The 23,337-nt window shown below is 39.4% G+C and overlaps 2 protein-coding genes across 2 annotated transcripts; one reads left to right on the top strand and one right to left on the bottom strand.

The window, feature by feature from the left end:
* Window positions 1–5,330: 5,330 nt before the first annotated feature.
* LOC131326351 (cation/H(+) antiporter 20) lies at window positions 5,331–13,151 on the top strand. The gene is made up of 5 exons (XM_058359106.1): window positions 5,331–5,569; window positions 6,308–6,802; window positions 7,611–8,138; window positions 10,352–11,371; window positions 12,459–13,151. Exons 1-5 carry the CDS (start codon window positions 5,387–5,389, stop codon window positions 12,846–12,848), a joined length of 2,616 nt encoding a protein of 871 aa, XP_058215089.1. The 5' UTR covers window positions 5,331–5,386; the 3' UTR covers window positions 12,849–13,151.
* Window positions 13,152–15,063: 1,912 nt separating this feature from the next.
* LOC131326350 (probable ADP-ribosylation factor GTPase-activating protein AGD6) lies at window positions 15,064–21,593 on the bottom strand. Its single transcript, XM_058359105.1, has 3 exons — window positions 20,510–21,593; window positions 19,665–19,754; window positions 15,064–15,818 (listed from the first exon to the last, which is right to left on the bottom strand). The coding sequence occupies exons 1-3, from the start codon at window positions 21,263–21,265 to the stop codon at window positions 15,324–15,326; spliced, it is 1,341 nt and encodes a 446-aa protein (XP_058215088.1). The 5' UTR covers window positions 21,266–21,593; the 3' UTR covers window positions 15,064–15,323.
* Window positions 21,594–23,337: the final 1,744 nt, after the last annotated feature.

Genomic DNA, 23,337 nt, shown 5'->3' with positions numbered 1-23,337 from the left:
TAGAGAATAATTTCTTAACCTGCCTTTTGAAAATCAACACAATCTAGCATAGGTGTGTGTGTGTATAGGGAAGGGATCAAGGGACAAAACATTTGCCAAAACAATAGACACTAAATTCTAGCCATTAAAATGAACGGCTAAGATTAAAAATTAAAAGGCACATTCTCTCTCTTCCCCCATTCAACTCACGTGCTCTCTCTCTCTCTCTCTCTCTCTCTCTCTCTCTCTCTCTCTCTCTCTCTCTCTCTCTCTCTCTCTCTCTCTCACAAAAACTCCCACTGTCAACGAGCATCTACTGCTGAAGTTTCGACCTCCGGCGACGAATGAAATCCGCCTGAGTGCTCTCTATTTCTGGCAACTGTATCACTATCTCACCCCTCTCTCAAAACCCCAATCCAAGCCCTAATTCTGGTGAGACAGTTTCGGCGACGATAGCTTTCCTATGAATACCTCTAAGTATTATCGACACTAAGAATCATTCATTAACTAAAGGATTAAGGTAATTTTTTGTTTTTGAATTCTTGGTGATGTAATTTTTGGGATTTCTTGTTTCAAATGGAAGGATGTAGTGGCCGGAAAAAAAAAAATTAAACCAAATAAAAAAAATTCCTGGGCGACATTTTTTCGGAGTTGTCTCTAATATCTTTTCGGAGTTGTCTCTCACACGATTCTTGGTCGACATGCACGTGCGTACATATTCTAGTTGTCTCTAACACCTTGCTGGTTAATTCGCTAGAGTGCAAGGGATTTTCAGAGCTATGCTTTCTAGTCAAACAAAGTTCTGTTTCTGGGATTTTTTTTTTTTCTTGATAGGTTGTCTTGCTTGATCATGTAACTCGAAAATTTAAAAAAGAACCACAGGATATGTTCCCTGGTCCACAACTAAGGCTGTAAATGAACTGAGCCATTCGCGAACTGTTCGAGGTTCGGTTCGGTAAGAGCCTGTTCGAGTTCAATTCGTCTGTTAAACGAACTTAACCTGAACCTCAATTCTAGGCTCGTTCCGTAAATGAGCCGAACCTGAGCCTAACGGTATTCGGCTCGGTTAGGTTCGCGAACCTATACTTAAATTTAATTAATAATTCAATAGGGGTCTATTTGTAAATGTAAAAAATTTTAAGGTTATATATATAATTCAATACTTATTTTTTTCCCAAATTCTATACGATCAATGAGAGAGTTTGGGTTCGCTTGAGTTTAATGAGCTGAGCCGAATCAAACCTGAGTCTTGACGAGCTCAATTCGAGCTTAGATTCGGCTCGGCTCGATTCATTTGAGTTTAACGAGCCAAACTCGAGCTAAGATGTTCAAGTTCGAATCGAACCCGAGCCGAATTCGAGCCGAACTCGAGCCAGACTAGTATCTTAACGAACCCAACCGAGCCGAACCCGAGCCTTAAAAAATTTTAACAAGCCGAACTCATACCTTAACGAATCCGAGCTGAACTTAACAAGGTTCGGCTCGATTCGGTTCATTTACAGCCCTATCCACAACCATTAACTCCAAGGATTAGAAAATTGCATTTGTTTTACTGTTGTTTTTTATTTGGTCTTATTTTATTCCAATTATGTGATTGATGCTTTAAGTGCTTTGAATTATGATAAGCAACCGAGAATGTAATGTAGGGTGCGCTAGTGCCTAGTTTTAGTTTAATTAAAGTACTAATTAGTTATTATTAACGTTGTTTGCTTGTAGAGTGTTCTAGTTCTGTTTTGTAGGTGAATCGCCAAATAGAGGAATTTTTGAGGCCTAAGGCATGTCAAGGCGGGAACAACCCGATGGCCAAGGAATTGCCAAGGCAAGGATGACCCGACGGCTAAAACAGCTCAAGCAGAACTGCCAAGGCAAGGCAGAGAAAAGCCAAGGCAACAGGCAAGGCAGAGGATGGCAGCCAAGCATCGAGCTATTAAGCTCGGCATCGATGTAAAGTGTTATAGTCCATGGATGCCGAGGCAATTAGTGGAATTGGGCAAAGCAGCTCGGCATCGATGTAAAGTGTTTTAGTCCATCGATGCCGAAGCACATAGCAGAGCACTCTAAGGCCGTTGCCATCGATGCCGAGGGGCTATGTGGTGGATTTTCTGAGTATCTTGAGAATATTCCAGGCGCGGATCTTCAGGATATAAAAGCTTGTGTCATCATTTTGTACAAACAAGTAGAATAGATTCAAGTAGTACGTTTTCTAGATCTAGATTAGATTTCATTGCAATTCAAATTTGTTCTTGAGTGTTCTTCATTTTCAGCTTTGAATATTTTAATTTCTGCCTTTAGTTGTTAGTTATTGATATTATCGCCTTAATTAAAGTTGTTTCTTTACTCCCGATCTATCTTAATCTCTAGTTTATTTTAAGTCTTGTTATTTCATTATGTTAAGTAAATTTTCACTTGCTCCTATCTCAATAGATATGGGTGAGTAGTTTACCAAGGTTAGGTCATGGGGTGATTAGCACCTCATGGCTCAAGTAGAATTGCGTTTTTCACCATAAAGTTTAAATCTTTGGATTCGATCATTGATGTGGGGTTCGGATTTATTTGTCAAATCAATGCCTACCTACCACATATGATACTTGGAGCTCTGACGCACGAGGCATTTGCTAAATAAATTCTAGAGCTAACTTGGTGATCGAACCATTCTATTTTCCGATTCGGGAACCTTAATTGTGTATTCTGAATTGCGTATTTGGGTAAGAAATGCAATTTTAACTTGAGTCGTGAGTGTTAGTAATTCCTAGACCTAACCTGTCTTTTATCTTAGTTTATTAACTTTTTAATTTAGCCCCTTTTAATTTCCACTACGCACGTAAAACCAAGTTGGCTGTCTAAAAGCCAAAAGCCCTTGCTTGCATCTACAAATCCAGCAAAGCCGTATTAATTATTCCCTTGGGTACGATCCCGGATTTTTGAATTATCATGCTTCAATTGACGTATTAGGCCCTACGCTTGGGGCGTTATCTCTTATATCGGAGCGAACGAAGCAAATTACCTAGGCATTATTTTTTGGGTCATTGTGATCAATTGGTATCTCCTGATTGGATTGTAGTGCGCTTTTATATGCTAATTTTTGTTGTTGTTCCCATCATTGCACATAAGCAATAATATAGTTTATTGACACATGGTGTAGTTTATTAGGACTACATTAAAAAAGTTTTTTTGGATTACATTGAAAGCAATAATTTGTTGGCACTGTAAGTGTTTGCTCCTTGTGAAGGGTGAGCAATGGAAGAATTAACCTTTTGAATTAAATGATTTCGAAGTAGATGAAGGGTTAAAAACACCATCAAGTGGGATGTCTTTTGAGACAATTGAAGAAGCATGGAAGTATTATGAAGATTATGGTAGACAAAATGGTTTTTGGATTCATACTCGGACTTCATGCAAAGGACATAACCGGTCGAATGAAGTGACTAGTATGCTATTTGTTTGTGCAAAAGAAGGGAAGTATGTTGCGAAGATTGAGAACGATTGTGTCGTGGAGGAGACTAATGAGACAAGAGAAGATGGGAAAGAGATACCGAAGAAAAGAGCTAAAAGTTGTTCAACTATTAATTAGTATGACAAATGGAGTAGCAAATTAATGGAAAGTAAAAGTTTTCACCGATGCTCACAATCACCCATTAGTGACTCCATCTAAGAGAATGAGAATGAAGTCAAATCGACACATGCCCAAAGCAATTAAGAAATTGACGAAAGCTTTTCACAAAGATACAATTTGGAAACTTTTGGATAGTTGCAGCAAGCGATGATGATGATACTAGCTCTGCTTGGATTATGGTTGTGTTCGTGGTAGCAAGTTATAGAGTTTGAAGCATGCTATTGCAAGATTTTGAAGCATGCTAGTCAAAGGAAAGCTAGGCCAGTACAATGGTTTGCTTATTTTGATACTAATGCAAACTTTTAGTCTAGTTAGAACTGAAATTTGGTGGAGGATTGAGATTTGGTGTGAATATTTGCTATTGTGTCTACTAATGCAAACTATTCGTTTGGATTATGCAAACTTTGCTATTATGTATCAACCAAAAGTATCATTGTATTAATGAAGAATATCTGCATTTGTTGCTTTGTGGTTCATTTCCTATAATCTACTGCTGTTGATGATATTGCTCATTCAAGATGCTTAATACATGTGGGTGTGGTGTTATGGTGGTTTCATTACCATCCCCTTTTTCTGTTTCAGTGATGTCTTTGTTGGTGTAGTAATAATATTTCAATAAACATTAGGCCTGGTTTTGCTGGGGTTGGCTTCTCGCCAACTCTTCTCCTTATGTGGTAGCGGGTGACAAATAATTGTCCTTAGCCTTGGTGCCAACATAGTTGAGATGTAGGTTTTTTGTTGTGATACCGTTTTTCTCCCGTGCCCGTTTAATCTTTGTAACTTTTGGTTCAAAGATTAATAAAATTCTTTCGCCGATCAAAAAAACCTTAATGTGTTCTATTGACTATTGTCTGATTCCACGTTTGTTTGTTTATGTTGAATCCTTAATTTTCTTGCGATCTCTAAGTCCCTCAGGATTTGAAGTAATTTTCACTTCTTGAGAATGTTTTTTTCTTGGTTTGTTTTTCTGACAATAGAAGCTTATATTGTTCTCTCTTTTCTGTTACCTTTTCATTTATTCTTATGGAAAAAAATAGGAATATTGAGAAGATATAATAAGATAAATTTTCCAACAAATTCCCCTACATGATTCCAAAAAAATTATTGTCACATGGAAAAATTTTAAAAAAATAGTTTTACATAATTTTACATTCATTATGGATCTTATTTTGTAGATTTTTTCAAGTAGATTTTAGAAATATAAAATTTATAAAATTAAATTTGTACAACAAAAGTTACACACATTTTAAGATTTAAAATCAAAAAGGAAGGAAGGAGAGGGGGAGAGAGAGAGAGAGAGAGAGAACGTGATTTGAATGGGGAAAAGAGAGAATGTGCCTTTTCATTTTTATTATCAGCTGTCCATTTTAATGGCTAAGATTTAGTGTTTATTGTTTTGACAAATGTTTTGTCCCTTGATCCCTCCCCATGATTGTTATATTGAGATCGATAAACGCAAAAATTGATACACTAATATATGTTGCATCTGTATGATATTCTCACCGTCCCGATTTGTATGTCGAAATTAGACAAATAAATTGGGACAAAGGGAGTATTTAAATCAAATCAATGCTTGCTTTCTTTTGAAAAAGCAAAGGAACATATGTATGATAGTATTTAAAAATCTGATACTATTTGAAACTTTAGGCAATCGGACAAAATACCTGAGTGGACCGTAGCCGTAAATACATGCAGCCCTGGCTAGCTATAAATACACCACCATCAAGGCTTAAAGCCTTAAACCTCCTACTCCTCACCTCGTCTGCTCTTAATAGTACAACTTCAGCCTTCAGAATGACTGTAAATATAACCAGCTCCATCGAAACCTCATCCAATGGAATTTGGCAAGGCGATAATCCCCTCAACTACGCCTTCCCGCTGCTCATAGTCCAGACCACCTTGGTCCTCTTCCTCAGCCGACTCCTCTCTTTCCTCCTCAAACCCCTCCGCCAACCCAAAGTCCTCGCAGAAATCATCGTATGCTTTACTAATCACTTACTTTGTCTGTCCTTCTTTTCTTCGGCGAAAGTCAGTATTATTAATCATAACCAGCGAAGTTTGAACCTTAGTCAAGTGCATAGGAGTATACGATGCTTATCACTCCACTAGCTGCTTACTCTGTTTTTTTTTTTTTGTCCCAGAAAATCGAAATTTACTAGTAGTTTTGCCAACTCTTGGTGTCAGTTTACGCAGACAGTAACTTTTTTTCGACTTTAAATAAAAAAAAAAAAAAACTTTACTTGTGGACATTGGAAATATCTAGCTTAAATGTTACTCCCTCCGTCCCCTTTTTAATGTCCAGTATTTCATTTTGGGCTGTCCCTTAATAAGTGTCTATTTTGTAAAATTAGTGGGTAAAGCTAGTACATTTTCCATTTTGCCCCTAAAAGTAGATTCCATTTTAAAAAATTAGTGAGTAAAAGTGTAATGATGATGTCTCCATAGAGGGTAAGTAGGGAAAACAGAGGTAAAAATTGATGTGAAAGGTATAATGATAATGTTTTTTTAATAAGTTGAAATTACGAAGTGGAACACTTAAAAAGGGACGGATGGAGTAATTGAAATGTGCGTAAGTTAATCAAGGACACTTAGACACTACGAATATAAGAAAACTAGTACTGCTTAACAAAAAGTTGCGAAAAGAGAAAAATACCGAAATAAATTTCAGACTTATAAATTTACGAGAACACAGCCTAATTATGCTTTAACATGCAGGGCGGGATTCTTCTCGGTCCATCGGCTTTGGGGCGAAACGCGGAGTATTCACACCTGATTTTCCCCTCATGGAGCACTCCGATACTCGAATCGGTATCGAGCATCGGTCTCTTGTTCTTCCTCTTCCTCGTCGGCCTCGAGCTCGACTTGACCTCGATTCGCCGGAGCGGTAGGCGAGCTTTAGCCATTGCCGCCGCCGGGATATCGGTCCCGTTCATCTCTGGCATCGGAGTCGCCTTCGTGCTGAGGAAAGTCGTGCGCGGCGAGGATAAAGTCGGTTACGTCGCCTTGGTGGTGTTCATCGGCGTTTCTCTCTCCGTAACCGCATTCCCTGTCCTCGCGCGCATTTTAGCAGAACTCAAGCTCCTCACCACGCGAGTCGGAGAGACCGCCATGGCCGCCGCAGCGTTCAACGACGTCGTTGCGTGGATTCTCCTCGCTCTCGCCGTTGCCACGGCGGGGAACGGCAGCGACGGACCCCACAAGAGCCCCTTGGTATTGTTAGAAATATTATTCTCTGTGTGTTTTAAATTCTACTCCATATGCGACAAAGATTTAAGTTTGATTTGTATATTTTTTTAAAGGAAATAATATTGACACTCCAAAAATTGATGCAAGCACTCTAAAATCAGTGTAACTCCAAAGTCACTTTCCTTTATTTTTTGAAGTGTCTGCATCAATTTTTGAAGTGTCAATATCATTTCCCTTTTTTAATCACAGGTCAATGATTTCTACGTGATATTAATTGAGGTTATGCGTATAGCTTAGTAGTTAAATCACACCATAATGCATGAAAAACACCGTTTGAGATTAAATTTCTTCCACCGCCAGTAAAAATCATGGGTTTTCTACCACCGCCCTTATGAATCCCACCATGCTTTTATTGGTGATCTGAATCATTCATGTTGTAAGATCCATAGCGTAGTACAATTACTAAAAAAAATAATTATGTGATGTGTGACATTAATATAATGATATAATATATCAAGATTCACAGTTAAAAATTGTATTTCGCCTAAATAATTATCACGTATAATCTCCCAAAATGTATATTATGTGATGTGTGACGTTATTAATATAATGTTATAATATATGCGTGTCTTATGAAATCACACGTCTCTTCAATCTTTACTATTAGAGTGTATTCCACTAACTAAAATAAATACACTTATTTTTTGAATTAAATACAATTAGCGGAACGGGGCCTTAGTCGCAAATAGGGCTGTGTTTTAATACTAAAAACTTCTTGCTGGACCCTTGCCAGGCTTGTCTCTGAAATAACAACAAAAAAACATTTTTACAGGTATCAGTCTGGGTCCTCCTCTCCGGCATAGCATTCATCACTTTCATGATGGTCATGATCCGACCCGCAATGAAATGGGTCGCCCGCCGCTGCTCCTCTGGGGATGCCGTCGTCGTCGAAAGCTTCATCTGCTTAACCCTAGCCGGAGTGATGGTCTCCGGCTTCATGACGGACCTGATCGGTATTCACGCCATATTTGGCGCTTTCGTCTTCGGACTAACCATCCCGAAGGGAAAATTTTCCGAGAGGTTGATCTCGAGGATCGAGGACTTCGTCTCGGGTCTACTTCTCCCGCTCTACTTCGCGTCAAGCGGGTTGAAGACGGACGTGGCTAAGATATGCGGGGTGGAGGCGTGGGGGCTCTTGGTGCTGGTGATTGTGACGGCGTGCGCCGGGAAGATTTTGGGGACGTTCGCGGTAGCGATGTCGTTTAGGGTTCCGACGAGAGAGTCGTTTACGCTTGGTGTTTTGATGAATACTAAAGGGTTGGTGGAGCTAATTGTACTCAACATTGGCAAAGAGAAGAAGGTTAGTTACCATATTTTAACTTATTTTTTCCGTATTTTTAAAATTTTAGCTCATTCCGCATTTGAATTTTTTGAATTATTTGTTCATCTCAGCGATTGAAATCTAAGAAAATAATAAGTAAACATTTAACAAAATTCACGAAAGACCACAGAATAATATAATATGGACAGATATTTTAGATAACTTTTATATTTTCCCAACTTTTTTAAGTGATACCCAGATCCGGATCCTTTCCTAATCAGCAATTGTCTAGTGGAGGTGATAAGTAAAATTACTTTCTTACCCTTCTGTGTTGAAAAAACAGTGCAAACTTTATTCTGCCGAAACCACTGTAGTTGGTGATTGTGTACGTATTACTTAGGCCCCATTTCCGAATAACAAATAAGTACTTATTTTTTAAGAAGACAATTTCAAGCTCAAAAATCATGTGCTTATGCAAATAATTTTCCTATCACTATGGATCTTATTTGATAGATCTCATTAAGATCTTTAACACGGTGCAAAAAAAATTAAAAATTATTTTTCATTTACATTATTTTTGAGTTAGAAAATGTAAAATAAGTACTTATTCTTTAAGAAGATGTTTTGGAAGGGAGCCTTACTCCCTTGATATTTTAATTGCATGGTAACTGTACTTCCAAGAGCGCTGAATAATTACTCAATCCATAGTGATGAGCACACCAAGAGTCCGAATGCTTTTAAGGCCCCGTTCCAGAACGGGTTTTAAGTCCTTATTTTTTAAAAAGACAATTTCAAGCTCAAAAATTATAGGCTTATTGAAATTTAAAAATATGCAATATGGATCTTGTTTGATAGATCTCATTGAGATATTTAATACGATGCAAAAAAATTAAAAAATTGTTTTTCATTTACATTATTTTTGAGTTTAAAAATGTGAAATAAGTACTTATTTTTTAAAAAGATGTTCTGGAACGGGGCCTAAGCAGATCAACCAGATGAGTAGTCTAATCAAAATCGTTAGTGCGCACATCACCAAATTAGAATAAAGGCAAAATTCTCCATTACTAACTAATTATGCATGAAAAGTTGAGATTCTTGGCATATATCTTCTGCCACCACTGCAACTGTATTGCAGTGCCGCAATTCTATCATGACCACATTTGGTGACAATGACTAGTATACCATATAACTATCTTTCTCCCATTGATTAAAAAAAAAAAAAACCATAACAGGTGAGGCCCCGTTTCACCGGTGTATTAAAGACGACTTGCATGGCATCCTAAATATGGTCACCAAATGTGGCAGCATATCTTTTAATCTACCAAATTACAATGAAGTTGAAGTTGGTACTCAATTCAAATACTTCTTTTTAGCTACTTGAAAATGTGTAAAGATTCTAATTAGTGAAAGAAAAAGGGAAATGATTTTATCACTCCCTTTTTTATTAACGCCACTCCCCTGCAAGTATATTTTTGCACCAAAAATACATTTGCAGGGGAGTGGCGTTAACAAAAAAAGAAATGGCAAAATTAGCAGCCAAGAAAAAGGATCAAATATATTTATCTGGTTCGATTTGTGGAAAAATACTCTTGCAGGGGAGTGACGTTAACAAAAAAAAGTGGCAAAATCAGCGGCCAAGAAAAATGATCAAATATATTTATCTGGTTCGAGTCGATCTCTCAAGAATGAAGATCTAAACTCGTTATTGGCTAACACGCAACTACCTAGATATGCTCAAGTATATGTTTTATAACACGTGATGGTAGTGAGAGCGATGCTCCTATTTGTACCCCAAGAAAGATGAAATACTTTCTAATTAGGATCTTGATTTTTGGGTCACACAGATCTTTGTCCACTGGTATTCTGTGTTTGTCTAGCAATGTAAAGGCAGCATCTTCTTTTTTCTGAGGAATGGGATCATCTCATGTCGTTCATTTGGATTGGACGGGAAAGTCTATATCTAAATCACAAGTTACGGAAAAGTACTTTGAATCACAAGTTACGTTATTGCTATAGCGGACAATCAAGTACTTATTGAATGGTCCGGTAGCACCACCTCATCGTGTTGCAACGCTCTCCAACCACTGTACAATTTTTAAATGGAAGGAACATGGAGAATTCATAGTGATAACTACTTATCTTAATTTAAAATGAAAAAAAAAAGAATCTAAGTACCTCAATATTTTTGCATTTTTTTGGCTTATACCAGTCAATTACCATTTAAATTAATTTTGGCATATGGTTCTCACCAGGTACTCAACGATGAGGTATTTGCAATATTGGTCCTCATGGCACTGTTCACTACCTTCATGACTACTCCCACAGTCATGGCCATCTACAAACCCGCCTGCAACGTCTCCTCCTCCTCCTCCTCCTCCTCCACCACAACTAACGGCCGCTTCAAATCCGCTGCTCTAAAAACCACCAAAAATGACGAGTTCCACCTCCTCGCCTGCGTCCACGGCCCCGGAAACGTCCCTGCACTCGTCAACCTCATCGAGTCAACTCGATCGACCACCAACGCCCGCCTCAAACTCTACCTCATGCACCTCGTCGAGCTCACCGAGCGCTCCTCCTCCATCGTCATGGTCCAACGGGTCCGCAAAAACGGCTTCCCGTTCATCAACCAGCACTGCAACCAGGGTGAGTTATACGACCGAGTCGCCGTAGCATTCCAAGCTTACACCCAACTCGGCCAAGTCAGCATCCAACCCGTAACTGCCATATCAGCATTGTCCACAATGCACGAGGATATATGCCACATCGCGGCAGATAAAAGGGTGAAAATGATTATCTTGCCATTCCACAAAAAGTGGAGGAAATCGGATGGTGATAGTGAGCTGATGGTGGAGAATGCGGGCCATGGGTGGAGGGGTGTCAATCAAAGGGTACTGAAGGATTCGCCGTGTTCGGTGGGGGTGCTTGTGGACCGTGGATTTAGTGGCGGTGGTGGTAGTGACAGTGACAGTGTTAGTAGTAGTAGTGGCAGCGGCAGCGTTAGTAGTAGTGGTAGGGCCCATAAGACTCCTGGGCGCATTCCCACCATGGCGCAAAGGGTGTGTATTTTGTTTTTTGGCGGGCCCGACGATCGTGAGGCATTGGCATTGGGTCGGAGGATGGCGGAACATCCGGCCATTAAGGTTAGCGTCACGAGGTTCATTGAGAAAGAAGTATTGGAGGGCAACGGCGTTACGTTACGGCCATCACTAAACAAGAGTAGCGAGACAAGTTACAACTTCTCAATTGCTGCAATGGACCGCGAAAAGGAGAAGGTATTCTCTCTCTCTCTCACACATACACACCCGGCTCGCTCTAGGTATAGGCAAACCAGGCAGCCATCTAGATCCCCCAAATTTTAGATCCAAAAAAGGCCCCTATTTAGAGTTTTTACAAGGATTAATAATAAAATTGTTTGCAACATGCATGGTTTGGTTCATTGTTAGGCCGAAAGCAGCCCAGACGCAGGTGCCGATTCGTGGCAGAATCGCCCCTAATTAATGAGGCAGAAAATTCTGGTTGGGTTGCTATGGGTTGAACCTGCTCTCAAGATGATATCAAGCAAACAACTAGGATAAATTACGGATTAGTCCAAAAAATGCACCATAATTCCCATTAAAAAGTATGGCCTATTTTTTTGGAAATTGATTTTTACACTCCCTTTTTTGTCTTCTAGCAAAAAAAATACATATATTTTCAACACTAAAATCCAAAAAAAAGGAATGTGGTTATCAAAAAATGGAGTGTAGAAATTAATTCCCCTTTTATTTACTTAGAAGTTTGTGTGGAAAAGTGTGAGCCTCTCCTTTATGGTGGATTTCTAGATTGGGCTAGAGTTCTTGGGAATATGAGTCAATTACCTAGACTGGCCCGTAATTTATCCCAACAACTTCACTGCATCAACATTTGAAAGCCCACATTGGCGTAACATTCTTGGGCTATGATCTGATTCCCCCTAAATTAGACTTGTTCTTCAGATATTTTTGGAAAAATGACAGCCCAATACGTGTTTTGATAATTAATACCCATTTAGAACAAACTAAAAAAAAATTTAAATACTGAAAATATCCTTGGCAGGAGGTATTAATCATCAAAACACGTACTTGCCCGTCATTTTCCCGATATTTTTCCCCCTAAACTGGACTTGTTTTTCAGATATTTAGGCCGATATTAGCCCAAGTTGATATTATGGCACAACAACCTCTCTTTATATTGAAAAAGTAAAAATAATGTCTTATTTTGATCCTCTATTTAAGAGTGTTGGGTTGGAGATGCTCTTAATTGGTTGAACTAGTTACGCGTGCGTAACAAAACTCCCGAACCCATTATAGCTTATTGAAATTTGTTTTCATTTGGCTGCAGATGCTAGATGATGAAGCCGTGGCGGAGTTCCGAACCAAGTGGGATGGTGTGGTGGAGTACATCGAAAAGGCGGCAGGCAACCTTGTCGAAGGTGTAATGGTGATCGGACGGAGCGGGGATCATGATCTAATCGTCCTAGGCAAAGGGCGGTTCCCTTCGACAATGGTTCCATCACTGGCCGACTGTGAAGCCGAGCACGCTGAGCTAGGGCCCATCGGAGACTTGCTGGCCTCTTCGGGCCAGAGCATAGTGTCTTCCGTGCTCGTGATCCAACAACATGACTCAGCCCACACGGAGGAAGCCCCGGTGTCTAAGACGCTCGACATCGAGGATGACCCAATACAATCCCACGGGCAATCTGGTTCGGAAATTCACCATGATATCGTGTGAGAAATAGTAATTACCAAAATCCAGGCCATGTAACATCCGTTGTAACTTGATTTCTTCAAATCAGACCTCATATCCCCAAGGCAAAGGAGTGTGCCCTTTGGTTTCCAAAAGCCTCAGTGTGAACAACACTCCGATGTGGCACTTGACCAGATTTAAGTATGTCGCAGTATTAGACTATATCCAAGGAGACCATACATACGACGTTTGATTAAAAACTTAACAGAGCCAGGATAGCAATACTTATCGAACATATAATCCGACAGAAGGACAAGATACATATAATACCATAAGACAATTACAATGATATTTTTCTTCACTATTCTTCGTATCATGTTCATCATTATAAAAAACACACACATACAGTATCAACTTGATTGACACCCTCATAGTTCTCTTTGTTCTTGTCATTCTAGCAAGTAGGAGAGGACATTCTAATTCACTCAGCAATCTCACCACTAAATGAATTCTTAGCTAACTATTTACTGCTTATGAGTTATGGCAGGTTTAGCTCTCCAAGCTCTAGATGACTAACAAGTGAACAATCAGAACATATACTTTAGGGTTTGTCAACAGATAAGGAACTATATTCTTCACACACCCAACATACAAAGCTTAAATGAAAGATATAGAGTCGAAGAGTCGAGTTTAGTCTAGGCCATTTCATTGGGAGAACGCAAATGATATTTTGTCAAAACTATCATGTTTGTCAAAAAGTGAAAGCAACTACTCCATACAAAAAGGTCATGTCGCATCCAAAAAAAAAAGGGCAGGAATTGAACCACAGTAAAAAGTAGAAACAGTGGAAAGAAATACTCACGCTTCTCAACGATGTTCTTCCAACGGCCTCTAAGGCACTGAAGTATGGTCAAGTCTCTCACACCTCCTTTGGACCTTCTGAGGTAAGTGTACACAGCAAATTCCATTTATTTTAAAGTTGTTGTGACTTGACAAAAATGGTGATGTGACGGAAAGGTGGAGTGTGATGAGTGTTTATATACACAGTAAACGATAAAAATCCTATCCAGCAACCCTAGACAACTGTTCTTTCAGAGAGGGAGAGAATATGAGAAATGGTACACTCCATGAAATAGAAAACATGAATCCATATTTATCAAAAAAAAAAACATTAATCCGTCCATGAAGTACATGGCAACCAAGAAGTGGTTTTGTGTGGGGCCCTTGCTTCTTTACATTTCTTTTGTTCTATTTTTTCCTACTAACAGATAAACTTTTGGTTGCAAATTCTGGCTCTCCAAAAAATACAACCGACGATCCGGATTAAAAGCACCGAACATATTTTTAAAAAAATGAAAAGTGTGTTTTAATATAAACCGTCAACAATTGAATTTTTGAAAATTTTGGACGATCCAAATGTACGCAAAGGGTACCACGTCAGCCGCAACCAAAAGTTTCTCCATGAAACGACGCCATTTCATGGGTTTAAGAGACTCACACCTTCTCGTTTTCTAAGGCTCGTTTGCCCCTCCATGGATGGATTCATGTTTTTTTTTTTTTTTGGTAAATATGAATTCATGTTTTTTCTTTCATGGAGTGTACCATTTCTCATATTCCCTCACTCTGAAAGGAGAGCTGTCTAGGGTAGCCGGATAGGATTTTTATCCTTTACTGTGTATAAAAACACTCATCACAATCCACATTCCCGTCACATTGTCCAGTCACATCAACTTTTAAATAAAGGGAAAATACGCTATTGCTGTGTACAATTACCTCAGAAGGTGCAAGAGACTTGACCATATTTCAGTGCCTTAGAGGCCGCTGGAAGAACAACATTGAGAAGCATGAGTATTTCTTTCCACTGTTTCTACTTTTTACCTTGGTTCAATTCCTGCCCTTTTTTTGGGGGGTACGACCTAACCTTTTTGTATGGAGTAGTTGCTTTCCTGTTTTGACAAACATGATAGTTTTGACAAAATATCATTTGTGTTCTCTCAATGAAATAGCCTAGACTAAACTTGACTCTATATCTTTCATTTCTGCTTTGTATGTTGGCTGTCTAATTCAAAAAACAAACAAAAACAACCACGAAAACCTGGCCGAATTCTGCCGTGAAAACGGTTTTGGTGAATCTACCAATAGGGCTCCTAGAATTTTACTATTTTTTTCCAATGACGTACATTGGTCAACAGAAAACAAGTATTTCAACAAAAATACGTACTTGTTTTACCAATACAATCTGTATAATTACCCACAGAAGTTTAAGAGAACACTTAATGATTCAAATTTCAAATCAAAGTGCAGTACACAGAAGTCAATAAAAAATTCAAAACAAACTACAGTAAAGCGACCTAAGTTTAGAAGTCGCAGCAATGTTCCTCACACACAAAGGCAGCGCTAGTCCTTTTGGGTTGTGCACTTAACCCACAATGTTCACAATTATACATATGTAAACTATTCTCGGCCATTAAGCGGCCAAAATAAATGAAACAAAGAAAAGTTGGTGATAGTATACTAACCTCAGAGAAAGCCGCCTCCGGTCCAGTTGGAATCTGGTTTTCCATTGTGACTAACAGTTTTCGTACTGGATGCGCTTTGGTAAAAGTTATCAAATCCATCATCCTTAGCATCATCCCAACCAGCCCACCCATCCCCATTACTAGCTGCTGCAGGCTTTGTAGTTTGTTCTTTCTTGTTGTCCTTTTGATCCCAATCATCCCAAGAACTGAAATTACTAGAATGTGCAGTGGATGAGGATTGCCCTCCACCGGAACTAGGTCCTTTGGACTCTTGTGAAAACTCCTGATAGTATCCATTGCCCTCGCTTTCGTTTCGTTGCCAGTTGTCGGCCTTCCAGCTGACAGTACCTTCCTTAGAGAACTCCTCCACCTTCTGTGACGCCAATGCCATGACACCTTTCATTATCCCCCATGTCTTCTGCCCAATCTCTGTTGTTTTTGCAGTGACAACAGTGACCGTTTCATTCACCTTGGTGTCGTAACCCCCCTCTTTGACCTGTTAGAAATACTTTACCCATTTATTTTACTCCAATCATACCGTATGATTGATTCAAATTAGTAATCACATGCTCCAATGATAAATGCCATTGCATTTATTTGACCAACAACTGACAAACGAGACCTTGTCACCTGACATGATCAGATCATGCCCAGATCATGACCAACCAAGCTACAGCATGTCGGTGCGGCAACGCAACCGAACAGCCACAAACCACAAATTATGCAAGTCAAGACACGACCAAGGAGTGTCAGAGAGCTACAAGCCCGTGAATCAGCCACCTATGATAGGATGCTACCTATCCTCATAAGAGAGGTTGCCTTGCCATTTAAAGTCAACACCTTCAGTCCTAATGTTGTAGAGGTTCTTAACGGTGATATCAAGCTACACACAAAGAGTAATATCCAACATCAGAAATACACGCCACGATTTTTCTCCTTTCCTGTCGTTTTCTTAAAGGCCCCGTTTGATAAGGGATTGGATTAGCCATTCCAAGGGGATTCCCTCCTTGGACCAGGTACTGTGATCCTGTCAGTCCTGTCCAGAGACCTGGAATGCTGAAAGACGAGACTGCCATGCAGCCCTAGCCCCTAGGTCAATCCAACTAATGGCCAATATACCCCAAACTTATATCATGTATACGAAACCCTAGGTCCCAATTCTCAACATTTTGTGCATCCATTGTTCTGCAGAGACCTTCCAACGGTGCAAGGAAGACAGATTGGCCCAATTTACTTCCAGTTAGTACGAAAACCACTGGGCAAGGCATAGGTTTTGGCTTTCTGTTTTTAAGTTATAGACGATTTAATGCAGGTTCTGGGCTATACAAGTTCCAGAATTGGGTCCTGTGAAATGCAGGTTTTAAAGGAAACCATGTTTTGAAATACGGTTTTGAGTTATGGGTTTGTGTTCATTTCTGGAAATCTTGTTTTTGTACTTGTGTTCATTTCAGTGGCGGAGGGAGTAAGGGACGAACGGGGGCACGCGCCCCCACTGTTTTTTTTTTTTTTTTGAATTCAAAATTTAAAAATGTATATTTGACATTTTGTCTTGGTAATTGTATTTCATAAATTTACTTTTAATCACTCTAAGACATTTCGAATATCATTCATTCTCAATTTTATTTGACATATTAGAACAATGTCATTACACTTGCGAAATAAGATGTTTAATGCAAATAATAGTGGCCACTTACTCTTTGGAACTCTCTAATGCATAATGTCCACAATTCAAAAGTGCCTAAACCATGGGCTGTGGGTTTTATACTTTATAAATTATTAACAATGGAAGCAAGATTGCTAAATATTGTGTAGTAAATTGCTCTTAGACTTGATCCGTTAAGACAATTCAAATTTGTTTGTTTTATATTCTATGTATGTTACTTTCTTAATAAATAGGTTAGGTTTTTCAATTCTCAGCACGAACGTTAATTATTTATTATACTAACATTGTTTGGTATGATTTTTTTTGGTTGAAATGTGTTCAAAAGGTGCCCCCACTTATATAGATTCCTAGCTACGCCACTGGTTCATTTTATTGGTTTCGTTACTCGGACATTTCTGGGTTAAAAGTGATTGTACTGTGTTTTGCAAAAAAGTTGAAAAGACCTATAGTTCTGGATAAAATGCATAGTTGGGTTCTGTTAATATATGTTGCCTGAAAGGAAAATTATTGGGTTCTGCGTTTGTATTTTTGAAGCACAGGTTGCAAAATCCTATGCCTTGTAAAAGTTTCATCAACCCAAGGGCAATTTGAGAATAATGATTTTTAATCCCATCCACTCATTTGCAAACAAACAATAGCACAAGACTAATAATCAAATCTCAAGATCTAATGCTGCCGAAAACAAACATGGGTTTGGAATTAGAGGATGTTGGCAATCCATTGGCATGGTGAATCTTATCCTAATCCCACCACCTTACTAGTCCCACCGCTTCTAGTTGGTTATTAAACAGCACAAAAGAGTACATGGAAGAACATTTTGTTCAGTACAAAAGAAGAACATCAGATGCATTAGTTATCCGCTGATTTAGTATATATGAAGTCAGGTTGCCTCTTATGGGGATTCAAAACCAAGTGTTTGTGAAATGGAAGCCATGATTACCACCAAGCTATCATTACCCGTGCCTCTTTTTCACATTCTTTGGACAAGTACGTGTCTACATGCCTTGTCCCAAGGACCCAACCATCCTTCTGATACGTGCTACTCTGAAGTGTCCCTTACGGCCTATTTGTTAGCGAGATTAGATTTGGAGGGACGTTGGGAGGATATAGTAGGAGGGGGTTATAGTAGGATAGGACATTATTTGAGAGGGATCAATCGGGTGATTAACTATACAGGGTTTGTTCAAGTATTTTATAGAAAGGGGATATGGATGGATATGAGTACGTAAATGGCATTTTTGTAATTAGTAATGGGAATTTCATACTTAATCATGGCATTACTGTAAATAGAGCCAGAATATATAAGGGAGACTAATTATGGACCGGGTATGAGATGGGATTTGGGAAGATCTATTCCCCAACCATGGGGATAAAAACATTCCCCCGGATCATATCCAGTTCGAAAGGAGTTAACAACTGGTTTGGTTCACTCTGGATTGCCATATCCGGGGTGATGTAATATCCCCTCCCTTTCACCCCAAACAAACAGACCCTCAAGGAAAAACAACTGCTCAAAGCTAAGAATTAATATGAACAAGTACTAAGAAATACTACAATATTTCCATTATCTCAAGTCCCCAGGTTGACTTGCAATACAGTGGACTTTACTTCATTATCCTTGTTGTCACACTTTAGGGCTTGTTTCAAATCCAAAGGACGAGGAAGAGGAAAGCAACTTCATGAAAATGTCTAGGAGACATCATAACAAGTATCTCGAATGAACAGCCTAAACCCAGTACGACAAGGGTCATCATACAACTACCCTTGCTTAACAGTAGGTGAGGATCTTGCACCATAAAATTCTTCTTGAAAGTGGTCAACTTGCACCTCTCCTCAACGAAAAGAGTTTAGGTCTCCCTCCCTCCTTCCCTCCCTCTGTGTGTGTGTGCATGAGCGCGTACAGCCATGGTTATCAATGGTTGCCAAAGCTATTATGAATCCTCTGAAGAAACCTTATTAGGGCAGTTTTGGGATAAGAACTACCAGAAACTTCAATGAGGCCATGTTCACAGGAACATGGCTGATGCGTGCTGACTTTTGCCCCGGAATATGCCTTTGTTTCTAACAAAAAATCAAAACTTGAAACTCATACAGTCTCACCTTCTATCCATCTCTCGACACTCACCTTCTGGCTTCCTTCTAGGATCTAGCAATCTAATCCAGCTATCAACCCGAGCTTTTCCCATACCATTGAACATAACATCTCTTAGTTGTATAAAACTATGATTCAAAAATGCTTTCCTTTTTCTTTTTTTCTTTTCATCAAAGGTTACTCTTTGCTCAATAATTATTTTACTGATTTTGGATTCACCTTCAAGTCACAAGAATAAAAAGGTACAATCAAATAAAACACAATAAATTGTGCCTTCCTGAGAGCCGAGAGGTCACAGTATCCCCTAACATTCTCGCGTTTGTATCTTCCAGAGTTCAAAGTTAAAACAAAGTCAACCAACAACCTCCCCAATAACTGCAACATTGTAATAGCATTGTAATAGAATCGTAGAAGTTATATATTCGCTAATGTGATGAACATGCTTTCCCCCAAAAATCCTGGTCATACTAACACAACTATCACTGTGATCCTCAGCAATAAGAACATAATAATAGTAAACAGTTGCCACACGACAACTCAGAATTAGCGAAAATAGGGCAAATTAAAATTAAGGAAGCGCAAAATACCTTGGAACTAATCTCCTTTGTACCAGCTTGAACAACAGTGGCTGCAGATTGCGCTGCAGATGCAGCAACCATAGATAGCCTACCAAATCCCTGCACACAACATACATAACCAAAGATAAGATCAACATACCAAAACAAACACAAGATCAACCCATAAAAAGATCAGTATTCCAAAGGCATGTTTGATGCCGGGATTGTAATCCCGCACCCATGGTAAACATGTGAAGCCACAATCCACATGTTCCTGAGGATAAGACAATACCACATTTGTCACGCGGGACTAAATATAATACCGGACTAGATGGGGACTATTTGGCCGCTTTACCATATTTAAGGGATATCCAATACGACCCAGGGGTGGTATTAGTTAATCCTGACGTTTAGGAATATTTCCCTCTTCATCCAGTGATCAAAAATGATTCTTTACACTAAATGTCTCATACTTTATCCCACCCAAATCAAACATACCACAACTAATACTGTACTACATACAATCTCATCTATTAGTTAATCCGGACTTTAGGAATATTTCCCTCTTCATCCAATGATCAAAAATGATTCTTAACACCCAATGTCTCATACTTTATCCCTCCCAAATCAAACATACTACAACTAATCCTGTACTACATACAATCTCATCTATTATACCGGTAATTCCAAAATTTTCAACTCTACCACTACTTCGTACAACTAATCCTATCCTACCTATAATCCCATCTATTATAGCAGGATCCACAAGTCCTTTATCACCATCATTAATCCCAAATTTTCCAATCCATCCAAAACATAGTCCGACAATCAAACGTGCCCCGCGTGAATTAACCTCAAATGCACAGAAAATCTACCTGACTAACGGCAGAGAGCACATCCCCTTGCGAATCATTCCTCGGCGCCACCGGGTTCAGACTCGATCCAAACCCCACGTACTTCCCACCCTGCGACGGCGGCAGCCCCTCCGGCCGCGACTCGTTCTCCACCATCTTCCTCGCGAAGAAGCTCTCCTTGTTCGCCGCCGATGCCTCCAGCTGCCCCTTCGTATATATATCCTGACTCGACCTCGACCTCGCCGGTCCCCCACCCCCTCCCCCTCCGCTCCTAAAATCGCTCACCGACTGGTTCCTCCTCACCTCCGACCCCGATCTGACGTCATCATCCCAGCTATCCCAGCCCCCAGCAACAGTATTATTCCTAGGGCCTGGATCCAACGGAGGTTTCTTCTTAACCACGGGCGGGTCCCGCCAGGGTTTGCCCTCGGCTAGGGCTTGGATCCGGTCGCGGTAGACCGCGGCTGCGTCGGTGTTGTATTTCTTGACGATTTCGGTGTCCTTTGGGATCCCGTATCGGGCGAGGAAAGTGTTGAGGGCGTCGTTGCCGCCGGACTCCATTTTCTTGAGCTGGATCTCGGACCAGGAGTCCATGGTGACGGACCGGACGAAGCTGATGTGGACGCCGAGGCCGCGGTGCTTGCCGGAGCACTCGAGGCACATGAACACGCCGTAGGAGACCGAGGCCCACTGGGGGTTCTTCTGGGAGCAGTCGACGCAGGTCTTGTTGGAGGGCTGGGATTGGAGCTCGCGGAGGCGCCGCGACGATGCCGCCATTGTCCGACGGTCGGGATCGATCGTCCGATTGGATTCGGGGACGATCTGGATCGCTCGGTTTCAGATCTCCTGCAGGGAATGCGGGTAGCTGTACGAACTCGTTTCGATTTGTATAGGGAGGGTTGAGTGATTAGATCATGGAAAAGTGATTAGATCATGGAATAAGAAAATCTGAGAGAGAGAGAGAGAGAGAGAGAGACCCCTTCTCTTTGTCTCGAGGGGAGAGAGAGGGGTAGAGCGAGATTGTCGACACCGTCCAAATGGGGTTGATAACGGCTGGATTGCGGGTGTGCGCAAATTATGTGCGATGTTATGAGCACTGCAGTATGGAGTGTTTTTTTTTCCGTGGTACCTTGACCAATTTACAATTAAGCTCCGTTTCAGAACTCAAAAAAAGCCTTTATTTTGTAAAAAGACAATTTCAAGTTAAAAACTGAAGGTTTATTGAAATCTAAAAATATGCACTATGGATCTTGTTTGAAAGATCTCATTGAGATCTTTTATAAGATGCAAAAAAAATTGAAAATTTATTTTTCATTTATATTATTTTTGAGTTTGAAAATGTAAAATAAGCTGTTTATTTTTTAAGAAAGTTTCTGGAACGGGGCCTTAATAAAGTATGTTTTTGTGGGGTTCATTTATTTAGTGATAGACCCTATAAAAATCTAAATCATCCAAATACATCTAGGCGGTCAGAATTATGCACACAATCAACACAACGGTTACGCAAGTAGCATTTTTGCTATAAAAATGTGTGATTGTAAAGCGGTCTAAGTACCACGTGACCGTACTTACGATTTACTGTATAATTTCACGAGGCTTTCAGGATTCATTTTGAGCATTTACAAGCTCATTCTGAGCTCACAACAATAATCGAAATCGTTCTATAGATCTCGCCAACAATATCACTCACGCTAACTAATTACTATAGTTTGATCAAAAATTGGTAGGCACGCAACAAATTTGTACCCAAAAAATTAGAGAAAAAAATAGTACAAAATTTATATTTTTTATTTTTTCTTGTAAAAATATGTTGTGGTCATGTACTTATCTATGTTCAATTAAATCATTATAATTATTTTTCATGAAAAACAAATCAACGATTTCAATTACCGTTGTGAGTTTGGTGTGGACCCAGAAAGGCACAAAACTGGACCAGTACAGAGGAATCTGGACAGGTGCCTCCCCGTATGTATGCATGTATGACGAGAGAGAGAGAGAGAGAGAGAGAGAGAGGTGGTTTCAACTTTCAACGAGTAGTAGTAAATTCGTTTTTTTATAATTGATTTGTACAGTACCATATTACTAATAATTGGGGTGTGATGCACATGATGACTCTCTTATGTCCAAAGGAACAATAAATGAATTTCTATTTGATCGAAAAAAAAGAAAAAAAGGAACAATAAATAAGTAGTATAAAAAAAATAATTAAACAAGGAAAGACAATTAATTTGCAACTGTAAGACATTGGTGGCATTCCACTTTTTAAAAAGGAACGTTTTGAGAAAAAGAAGGTAATTTCAAGGTTAAAAATTTTGGGTTGATGTAAATAATTTTTCTACCAATATGGATCTTGTTTGATAGATCTCATTGAGATCTTTTAAACGGTGCAAAAAAAATTAAAAAATTATTTTTTATTTTCATTATATTTGAATTTGAAATCACCTTCTTTTTGAAAAAGAAGATTTTGAGAGAAAGCGAAACGAGGTCTTAGACCATCAAAGCAAGGATGGGATCAGGGGGGTCTAGTGGCGGCGACCGCCACGACAAGAATTTTAGAAAATGCAATTATTATATGTAAAAAAAATATTATGCCTAACTTATATAGTCTCGCCACTACTAGATTTTTTTAGAATATATTTCGCCACTGCTAGGGTAAAATTCCGGTTCCGTCCTTGCATCAAAGTGCATACCTTTATACTGGATTTGCAGCTCTTTGTTAGTTCTTTTTTTTTTTTTTTAACAAAACACACAATTTCATTGCTCAAAAAGAAATTGTGTGATCTGTTAGCTTTTTTGTTCTTTGTTGCTAGATTGTGCAAAATCCAAATGATTTTCCATTTACCTTCTTC

Source organism: Rhododendron vialii, chromosome 5a (assembly GCF_030253575.1).
Source record: "Rhododendron vialii isolate Sample 1 chromosome 5a, ASM3025357v1".
Classification (NCBI taxonomy): Eukaryota; Viridiplantae; Streptophyta; class Magnoliopsida; order Ericales; family Ericaceae; genus Rhododendron; species Rhododendron vialii.
The sequence above is the reverse complement of the archived record's forward strand: the minus strand, read 5'-3'. Positions and strand labels throughout refer to the sequence as shown.